Here is a 10823-nt window from a genome sequence, read left to right as displayed (position 1 = left end):
TGCGCGCGTGCACCTGGCCATGAATGGGAACTAGGGCACTGCCATCTTCACCATGACCGTTACCACCATGATGACGACGACGGCAGCTTCGGGGGGCAGGTCAAACGGGAGGAAAGGGAGCGACGCGCGAGGAGCGCCAGGCTGGCCCCTCGGTTCCGAAGCCGCGCGCCCGAGTTGGCAGTTCGCGCGAGTCCCGCGAACGACCGCGAGAAGGCTGTTTCAACGAGCCCCTCCTTCCCGGTGCCTGAGGGCCCGCCCCCGCCACGCCCCCTGCGGCCCAGGCCCCGCCCTTCAGGGGGTAGGGGCTCGGCTGTGTCAATAAAGTTGCAGCGGTTTGACTTTGCGGCGGACAACATGGCGGCCTCCATGCTGGCTCGGCTGCTGCGAACCGCCCGGCAGGTCAGGCCCGCGCCGTATTCCCCACCCCGCCCTCTCCCTCCGGAACCCCTAAACCCGCGGGCACCCCGCTACTCTGCCACCTGTAGAGCCCAGTGCGGACCCCTCGCAGGGGAGGCCTGGGCCGATGTAAATTCGGTATCCGTACACGAGAAGCTGACTAGCATTGAAAGCTCCGGCGTGGCTCCGATTTATAAGGAAGCGAGTGCGGGTGGGAAAGAGAGGGCGTCAGAGGAGGGAGGCCCCGGGGACTCCATCGTTAGGAGATGAGCCCGGCGAAGGAGACTCGAAAGGGGCTCAGCGAGGGAGGAGGGAGGCCGGGAGCGTGGCGGCCGGGCAGCGGAGGTGACGCGCTCTCGGAGCGGGGCCGGGTAACCCGCTCGGAGCTGACGGCCCGTTGGGAGGGCTGAGCGCGGGCTGTTGGGGTTCGCCTGGCGGAGGCTGTGGGGACAAAGAAACTGGACACTACTAGGAGGACACACAAGCCTTTGAAGATACTTTCCTGCAAAGTGGGGCAGAAAAATTAGTAGCCGGAGGAGTGGTGAGTTAAGGGTGGGTGTTTTGTGTGTGTGTGTTTGACATGGCAGAAGTAACTGCGTGTTTTTGTGGTAAAGGGAGAGATTCTGTAGATGGGCAGAAGAAATGGAGAGGGAGAAATCGCTGGGCTGCACGTACCCCGGGGTGGGCAAGAGGTGACGGTCTCATGAGGTTCGATTGTTTGGTCTTAGGAGCAGGGACCGTTCATCTGTAGTAACCTTATTTAATAGAAATATAATGCCAACCACATACGCAACTTAAAATTTTCTAGTAGCACCTGTAGAACGTTTTTAAAAGATGAAGTTAATTTTTCTCCCCCAGTCGTGGGAGAAAAAAGAGCTACAGGGGAAGCCTTCAGAAGGGAGTCAAGATTCAGCTAGAGCAAACATCTGAAGTTGTTGAGAGAAGAAACTGAGGATTTAGATTTTGATGGTGGTGAGTTGAAGAGAGCCCAGTGGAAGAGTTTTAGGAGGTGAAGAGGAGTGAGGCAGAGGGGCAGGATAGGATGTGTACAGAACAGAAAAAAGGCAACCTTAATATATAAAGCAATGTTATAAACTGATAAAAATATATATATATAATAGAAATATGGGCAAAGAATATAAAACATTCACAGAAGAAATAATATAAACCAATACATTTTTTTAAAGTGTTTAGTTTTAAAAGTGTATTACTTTTATAGTCAGGAAAAAGTTATATAAAGAATGAAAGATTTAAAAAAAAAAAAATACAGGATGTCCAAAAAAATGTATACACACACTATGAAAACTTATAAAGGCAGTGTGAATTAAAATGCATTTAATTTTCAAAATTGAGCTATCAGCTGTTAAAGTGTGTTTTGGGGGACACCCTGTGGAAACCTGTTAGGAAATGATAGAGAGGTAGTTGGTTAGAAATAGTTCGAAAAAGAATTGGAGGAAAAAAATGTTTTACCTTCCAATACTCATTTTTGGCATTGTATTACCACCATTTTGGCCTAATGTACATCCATAAAAAGTATTTATTCTGAATTAAGTCTGTTATTTAAAATTACTAAAGTGATTCAAAAATACTAAAAAAAATAGTTGGTCAGAAGTAGTGACTGAGTACTGCAGGATGGGGACACTGGGACTGACTATCTTTCACTTGTTCCTTGTCTCTTTTAGATGGTTCCTTCGTCAGCTTCAGGTCAAGTTCGAGGTTACTACGTAGACTGGAAAATGTTGCGTGATGTGAAAAGACGAAAAATGGCTTATGAATATGCAGATGAGAGGCTACGGATTAATTCGATCAGGAAGAATACCATTTTGCCAAAATACCTTCAGGTTAGCTAATTGAGTCCTTGTCCACCCAAGATCATTAAATCAGATCACTTTTGATATTATTTGTTGTGACTATCAAAATAATTTCTAGAGACTATGATCAAATGCTCTCAGTCAACACAAATGAGTACTCTTGAAACTGATTTTGGTGAGTTTCAGATTAAAGAGAATTAGTCATTCCTAGCTACTAAATGTTTAACCATTTCATTAGGTGATCCTTAGAAAGTACTGGGGCATGGTAACCACACAGAAATTGGGCAGCTGTTTGACCTCAGGTCTCTCCCCCACTTCGTCCCAATGCCTGAGCTTTGCTGATGTATGGGGCTGTGTTCTTCACCCAGGGCCATTCCTAGCCTACCTGTCTGAACTCCTTTTCCCACCTCTGTGTGCTGAAGTGGCCTTCCAGTTAGGTTTACTTTCTTATCAGACTCCTTAACTTGTTTGGTTTCCTAAAGCATAAGGTCCTGCACCTAACTGGTAACATAGAATACCTGCATTCAAGGGTTACCTCAGGGAGTATAACTCAGACTCAGGGCCACTCAACTTATCAAAAGCTCAGAGTAAAAATAAAATTCATTTGTAGAAGTTGGCAGAATATATAGGCCATTCATTACCATAGATTCTTTTAAATCTTGTCTAGACTAAGCCAGATAAACAGAAAACTGAGTGTCCTGGACCACTCCATTACAGCTTTTACCACAGTAGCATTAAGGTACTTGCCTTTATTTAGGGAGTAACAAGAAGTGGCCCTCAGCTCAGGATGTTATGGAGGACATTATTTATGAAGAATCCTTGGAGAAACGTCTCTGGTATGAGAAGCAGCAATAGCTATGGAAAGACTCTATGAATTGTGAGGACTGATTGTGGCTCTGTGTTGCCTGCCAAGTAGCTTCCAAGTCAATATTTACATCCCAGTTCTAACCAAGTTACAGGCTTTCACAGCACATACCTGTCTCATTTTCCCTATTTTCCTCATTATAAACAAGGAGAGGTGGGGGGGTATACATATTATGTACATACATAAATAAGTAATCTGTAGCTATTCTTCAAGGTCTGCCTCCATGAAACTTTACTTCAGTCTTCCAATTTGGTCATTTCTCTCCTCTCCAGTTCTTCCTGTAGCACTTACTATCTACCATTCATTGACCTAATTGTGTTGTTTTATATAATTCTCTAAGTATTTCATAATAGCAACACATGTATAAGCTTTTGGAGATCAGGAACTATTCTTAATGCTTAAGAGTTTATGTTAATTTAGTGGCTTTCATGTGCATTTTCTCATTTATGTACTTTTAATATGTTGAAGGAATTATTTTGCTTCTGCCACAGTCTAGCACTGGGTCAGTCATCCTTGTCAGAAATTGAATATAATAGACAGGCACACACACACTTTTAAGCACATACATAAGAATACATTTCAACTGACAAACCGTAGTGCAAGCTACTGCAGTAATCTGTTTTTCTCCTCTCAACCACTTTTGCCCTTCCCAGACTCACTCCCTACATTGCAGATGATCTTTTAAATACGTAAATCTCATCTGATCATTCACCTTTGCTTCTCCATCAGTCAGAACCTTTACCACAGATGACATGGCTCTTTGGGATCCTACCCTTCCTCCCTTCCCAGCCTCATCTCAGCCAATATCTGTTCCTACTTCTTCCTCAGCCCAGAAGTTTCATACTTTCATGACTCAAAAATCATATGGGAAATAACCTAACTTTATACCTCAAGGAACTAGAAAAAGAAGAGCAAATTAAGCCCAGAGTGAGCAGAAGAAAGGAAATAACAAAAATAAGAGTAGAAATAATGAAATAGAGACCAGACAAACACTAAAGATCCATGTAACTATGAGCTGGTGTTTTGAAAAGATAAACAAAATTGACAAACCTTTAGCTAGACTAAGAAAGTAAAAAAGAGAATACTCAGATAAAATCAGAAATGAAAGAGGAAACATTGCAACTGGTCCCACAGAAATACAAGATCATGAGAGAGTGATTTAAACAATTATATGCTAACAAATTGGATAACCTAGGAGAAATGAATAAACTCCTAGAAACATAACCTACCAAACACTTAAAGAAGAATTAACACCAAACCTTCTCAGACTCTTCCAAAATATTGAAAAGGAGGGAACACACCCACATCTATTTTATGAGGCAGGAATTACCCTGATAGTAGATCCAGATAACGACACTACAAGAAGAGAAGACTACAGGCTCATATCCCTGATGATTATAGATGCAAAAGTTCTCAACAAAATATTAGCAAAACAAATTCAATAGCATAGTAAAAGAATCATACACCATGATCAAGTGAGATTTGTGCCTGGTATGCAAGGACTGTTCAACATGCAAAGAAATAAATGTGATATACCACAGTTATACACAGAATGAAAGATTAAGATTATATGATCTCAATGGATGCAGAAAAAGCGTTCTACAAAATTCAGCATCCTTTCATGATAAAAACTCACCAACTTAGGTATAGAAGGAACATACCTCAGCATAAGCAGCCCACAGCTAATATACTCAACAGTGAAAGGTTGGAAGCTTTTCCTCCAAGATCAGGATGCCCCTTCTTAACACTCCTATTCAACATAGTACTGGAAGTCCTGGCCCAGAAATCAGGCAAGATAAAGAAGAAAAATGCATATAAATTGAAAGGAAGAAGTAAAATTATCTTTCTTTGTAGAATATACGATCTTATATACAGAAAATCCTGAACAGTTCACCAAAAAACTGTTTGAACTAATCAATGAATTCAGTAAAGTTTCAGGATACAAAATCAGCATAAAGAATTCAGATGCACCCTGGTCTGGTAGCTCAGTTGGGTTAGGGCATCATCCCAAAATGCCAAGGTTGCAGTCAGGGCACATACAAGAACCAACCAATGAATGCATAAATAAACGGAACAACAAACTGAAGTTTGTCTTTTCCCCTTCCTCCCTCTCTCAAAAAAAAAAAAAAAATTTAGATGTATTATGTACTTGAAAGTTACTGAAAGAATAAATTTTAAATGTTCTCACCATTAAAAAAAAGGTAATCCTGTGAGGTGATGGAGGTGTTAACTAACCTTATTGTGGTAATTATTTCACAATATATACATGTATTAAGTCGTCATACTGTACACCTTAAACTTACACAATGTTATATGTCAATTACATCTCAATAAAGCTGGGGCAAAATCATACGGGGAGATAACAAACACATTCACACATTTCCCAGATGACTTAAACAAGAATGTACATAGCAGCATGTATCTATGTTAAGTTTCAATTACATTTAAAAAAAATCATATTGGGAGCATGTCAAACGTCTCTGTCATTTTTCTGGTCTGTTGTTTCTACTTAGAGGCTGAGGTTCCCTACTGTTTGCAGGGTTCTTTGGCCAAACTCTGGCCACATTAGTGAATCTAGCCTACTGTTTTCTTCCTCCAAGCATTGGCTTCAGAACATCTGTAACAAGTGTTTTTACTTCCCTTAGGAAGTGGCTGATGAAGAAATTGCTGCCCTTCCCCGGGATAGCTGCCCTGTTAGAATCAGAAATCGTTGTGTTTTGACATCCCGTCCACGTGGTGTGAAACGACGCTGGCGGCTTAGTCGGATCGTCTTCCGTCACTTAGCCGACCATGGGCAGATGTCTGGGATCCAGCGAGCAATATGGTAATCAGCTTCAGAACCAACTGAGTTCGCAGGGAAACTGGTTCTGATAAGATGACACTTTTCTAATAGTCAAGAACCTAGTTTTAATAGGTGTCCAGTATAGGAGTCTAGTCTACCTGATGTCTAGTTAAATTACTTTTAAATTTTCAATGAAGAAATCTGGATGTTTCATTCTTTCAGTGAATTCTTTCCTGTTGGACAAAATTAAACATAACTGTTCCCAAGCATGGTGCAGAGTAATAAAAAAGTATTTTCTGTGAAAACATGCTCTGAATGCTTGCCTTTTCCTTCAAATTTAATAGTCTAGCAACAAAAAAGCATTCCTGTATTTAAGGGCATTTTCTCAAAAAGCAGTATTTATCTTATAGTTAATCCAATTCATTGATAGCTAGTTCATCTATGGCAATCTGTAACGTTGGGCTGGCTTCCTGACCTGCACGTTTCGCTGTTCTGTTAGTTCTTTGTTAAGAAAAACAGTATGTTGGAAGGTAGAGCTGATGTGTCAGTTATCTAATGCTCAATTTCTTTGTATGATGACTGAACAAACAGCAGAACCACTAAGTGTTTTCTTGTTTCATCTTCAAGGGCCCTTAGAACAAAGCCCCTGAATATCTATCCAAAGACGGAAAGTTTTGCCCTAACCCATTTTGTTCAGTGGTTAGAGCATCGGCCCACAGACTGAAGGGTGTTGGGTTTGATTCCAGTCAAGGGCACACACCTCGATTGCAGGCTCAATCCCCGGCCCCAGTCAGGGCATATGTGGGAGGCAACCAGTCGATGTCTCTCTCTCACATCGATGTTTGTCTCTCCCCCTTCCACTCTCTGAAAAGCAATGGAAAAAATATCCTCAGGTGAGGATTTAAAAAAAAAAAAAAGGAAAAGTTTTGTGTAGTATATATTCTCTATATTCATGTTTATCTCACCTGAAGGAAAAATGAGTAAAAGCAGCAAAAGGTTATCTCGTGCGGTCACAGTGTGACCAGCCCGTGATGAAAACGTGCATTGTAGTATGGCAGCACCTACTTGTGGGGAGCCGGCTGGCTGCCCCTCATGAATAGTCTCCCTGGCAGGGTGCTGCCCTGGAGTCTCTCCAGGGGCTCGCCGACCCTAGCGTCGCCTTAGAGAGAAATCTCTGGCACGTTGACCCGCAGGGTGGGTCGGTTGAGCTAGCACCTCTACCCCCTGTAGCGTAGTTTAAAGATTTACCATTGCTTTCAGGAAATGGAAGCCTTGCATAAGAGATTTATGGTTGCACCTGGAGACATCCAGTTTCGATAAACAGGTGCGGATATGCGGGAATTTGAATATGTAAAGGTCACTGCTTTGGGGCATTGTTTCTCTGCTTGGGGTATTGTTTGGTTGCACTATAAAAGGCTTGTAATCAATAAACTCGGGGCCTCAGCCTGACTCAGCTTAACTTAGCTCTGCCTTGGTTGTGGCCCTCCCGATCCCATCCTTTTGTCTTTTTCTTTCTTTTCTAATCCTCACCCCCTCAATCAGGTCCTTGTTCGCCTGCCGGCTGGCTCCGGCACCTACTTAACATCCGGACAGTATTCCTGGAGCTGACACCTGCACTTACATCAGGAGGCCAGGGATGACACTCTTTGCAGAGTGGAAGCAAAGGCATAGAGGCATCAAAGAGTGAAACTAGTCACTTCAATGTATCCAATACAAAGTGCAGGACAAGGGTCACACCACAGAAGATGTCATATGACAAGGAGTTAAGACTTAAATACCAGCTATTGGAGTTCTAAGCATCATCACCAGCTTGCTCTACAGAGCTGTGGTAGATGGCCATGAGAGGAAAAGGCTACATACAGGGTAACAGTTCCAGACGGTGTCTTAATTGTTCAGGTAGATGAGGGCCTGAACTGAAGTAGTGATATTAGCAAAGGAGATGACAGGACAGATTTAAGTATTATTTAGGAAAGAAAATTGGGCAAGACTAAGAGACTGCTTATAACTAAGAGGTAAAAAGGCTTTCTGGGTTTGTGGTAAGGGTGACTACATAGATGGTAGAAAGCAACTCCCAGATAGAAGATATGGGGGGAAAAGAATGGGTTTAGGGAAATGATCTCTAAGTTCCAGTTTCAGTCATGCAGTGTTTGAGAGGCCTGGGCCATCCTGAAGAAGTCTACTGTGCAGCTGGATAGCAGAGTCTGGAACGTGGCGGAAGTGAAGTTATATGAGGGAACTGTCATGATATACCTCGAATTCATATTTCCTAAATTTATCTTACAATTTACAAACTGGAATGCTGTAGCTAATCCCAACTAGAAACTAGTGTTAATCAAATTATAACTAGAACATCACATTTGCTGATCTCTGGCTTTCACTGATGACACCCCCAACCTTTTTTGTTTGAGTCAGGATTCAAGTGCGATCCTTATTTGGTTGCTAGGTCTCTTTTCTCCATGCTTTTCATTTGTTGGAGGAGCCAGGTTGTATGTCCTGTGGTGTGTTCAACATTTGGCTGTTTGCTTCTTTATGTGTCCTTTAACTTATCCCTCTGTCCCTATCAACTGGATGTTATATCCAAAGGCTTACTAGACACAGGTCCAATATTTAGAAGTGAATTTTTGTAAGTGTGCTGTGTACTCTGTCACATCACATCAGAAGGTACATATCTGGTTGTCCAACGTCTAGTGATGATTGATCAGGGGGCTCATTCTGACCCCTACATTTAAAGTTCATCATTTATTAACCTGTCGTCTATCACTAAGGATTCCAATGGTGATACTCTAAATGCCATTATTTTTTCTGCATTACCTGGAATTTGTCTGTAAGGAACTTTCCCCTATCAACAAGTTATTACTCAAAATACATTTCTTACAATAAAGACCTGATAAATGCATGATTTTCTATCAGTCTTCAGAGTAAATGAATTGGTGCTCTAGCAACTTCCAAAGGTAACAAATAATTTTTCACTATCCCAAACTTGTAGATTTTCTGTTTCAATCCACCCCAGACATTATTTTGAGGCTCAAATTAATCCTCCCACTGTACTTTATCCTGTTGACTTGATACAGGATACATGACCTTTCCTCACTTTCTGGCGTAAGATAACCCAGGCTTACCTTTATATTTCCTGCCTCAGACATTTTTTTCAAGAGTCCCTGGTCTTGTTAGTACGAAATGGTGCGGAAAGACCACATCTGAGCACTCAGGGTGCTGCTGACTACTACTGAATTCTGAATTGTCACTGCTGTAAGCTTTTAGGCCCTTTTGATGGGACGGGCAAAAAAATGGGTATTTTTTTCAAGATAAAAATATAAAGTTTATATTGATTTTATACATGTAAACATCTTAGCTCCTAATGACATCAATCTAATTTCAGTATCTCACTAGCGACGGACAAAATACCATGCTTTAAAGTCACTTGAAAGCAACGTGCATTGATAACAACTTGCTGAGTATTAGGTGTTTTGTTATAAATTTCAGGGTTATTTTTTATTTAGCCTTTAAATTGTAGATGGTTCTAATGTCAAAAGGTACATTCACAGAAATACTGCTTCCATTCTACCTCTCCTTTCCCATTGCTAACCATTTTTATTAATTTGGGCTTACTCTTCCAGTTTCTTTATGAAATTCACATTTCCACCCATTCTAACACTAAGGCAGTTAAGTATACCAGAAACAGCATTCTGCACTTTGCTATTCCACTTCCTGTATCCTGGTGATCATTCAATACACCAGTGTACAGAAATAATCAACTTTTTGTGTGACTCTTAAGTACTCCCCATGTGGATGTACCATAGTTTATTCAGCTAGTCCTCTATTAAATGACATTTGGGTGTTTCCAATCTTTTGCACATATCATTCCAAATTTTGGCCAGTTACCTTTGGGGAAAGAGCCTAGAATTGAGTCAGATGATAAATGCACATGTAACTGGTAGATTACAAACTGCCCTTCTACACAAGTTTTAACCTTCCCATTCTTTTGATTCCATTCCCATATATGAATTTCTCCATACCCTCAACAGTATGCTAAACTTTGGGTTTTCCCAATGAAAGGTAAAAAGGGCTTTTTAATTTATCTTCTAAACAAGGTGGGCATCTTTTCATGTTAAAGTTTACTTGCATTTTTTTCTGTGAACAACTTGTTCTTAATTTTGGCATCTTCTTGACGTGTCATGTTTTTATTATTGTAGGATTTATTTTTTGGCCATGTAAACATTTATGATGTAGTTAAAAATTAACCAGTATTTAAGCCCTACTACCAGATTTTAAGTCACATAGTGCAGGCTTCCCTCACTCTTCAATAATGGAGTTCTATCCATGTCTTCTAGTACTCACATGGATTCATTTTTGTATTTAAATCTTTCAGCTATTTGGAATCTATACATACGGGTTATTTTTGGTTTATCTCAGTTAAGCCCATCTCTTCCCCGTTTTGAAATGCTATTATAGGCATACCTTGGAGATATTGCAGGTTTGGTTCCAGACCACCGAAATAAAGTATCGCAATAAAGCGAGTTGTAATCTTTTTGCTGGTAGAGGGTCTTGCCTTCATTTTGTAAAAAATGCAAACCTGTGAAGCGCAATAAAGTGAAGCTCAATACAACTTCTGCCTGGGGTCTTTTTCTATTCTGTTCCATTGGTCAGTTTATTCTTGTTTCAACATCACAGCTTTAATTAGAGTTTTACTAATGTGGTCAGTAGTAGTACCAACTAGCCCATATACAGGCTGTTTATTCATTTTAAATGTTACCTACCAAATTCTCATAGTAGTTTTGGTTAATCTTGGATTTTCCCTCTGTGTTTATTTTCTCTACTTCAGTTGCATTGGCAGATACCTCCAATACAACATAGTAATGGAGGTCGTAGGCATTTTTGCTCTTACTCCTGTTTTTTTTTAGGGGGAGCAATTCCCTCTAAAATAAACAATCCCCCCCCCCCCCCGGCCAAAGCCTAACTTTTCCTGGAT

General features: G+C 41.0%; 1 protein-coding gene across 2 annotated transcripts; it reads left to right on the top strand.

Annotated features, from left to right (window-relative positions):
• Positions 1 to 325: 325 nt before the first annotated feature.
• On the top strand, positions 326 to 10789 carry MRPS14 (mitochondrial ribosomal protein S14). 2 transcript variants are annotated; one of them, XM_081121379.1, is made up of 3 exons: positions 326 to 399; positions 2079 to 2237; positions 5718 to 10789. In XM_081121379.1, the coding sequence occupies exons 1-3, from the start codon at positions 355 to 357 to the stop codon at positions 5898 to 5900; spliced, it is 387 nt and encodes a 128-aa protein (XP_080977505.1). In that variant the 5' UTR covers positions 326 to 354; the 3' UTR covers positions 5901 to 10789. The 2 variants fall into 2 exon arrangements, with proteins under 2 accessions (XP_080977505.1, XP_080977504.1); XM_081121378.1 differs by lacking the exon at positions 326 to 399 and adding an exon at positions 421 to 937 and having other exon boundaries at positions 5718 to 7345.
• The last annotated feature ends 34 nt before the right edge of the window (positions 10790 to 10823 follow it).

Source organism: Miniopterus schreibersii (assembly GCF_964146895.1).
Source record: "Miniopterus schreibersii genome assembly, chromosome: 19".
Lineage (NCBI taxonomy): Eukaryota > Metazoa > Chordata > Mammalia > Chiroptera > Miniopteridae > Miniopterus > Miniopterus schreibersii.
Note: the sequence above shows the minus strand (reverse complement) of the source record. Positions and strands in the feature narration are given on the sequence as shown.

Coding starts and splice junctions, on each gene's coding strand:
- MRPS14 (XM_081121379.1), top strand. CDS start 355: ATGGCGGCCTCCATGCTGGCTCGGCTGCTGCGAACCGCCCGGCAG. Junction 400..2,078: donor TGCTGCGAACCGCCCGGCAG/GTCAGGCCCGCG, acceptor TGTCTCTTTTAG/ATGGTTCCTTCGTCAGCTTC. Junction 2,238..5,717: donor TTTTGCCAAAATACCTTCAG/GTTAGCTAATTG, acceptor TACTTCCCTTAG/GAAGTGGCTGATGAAGAAAT.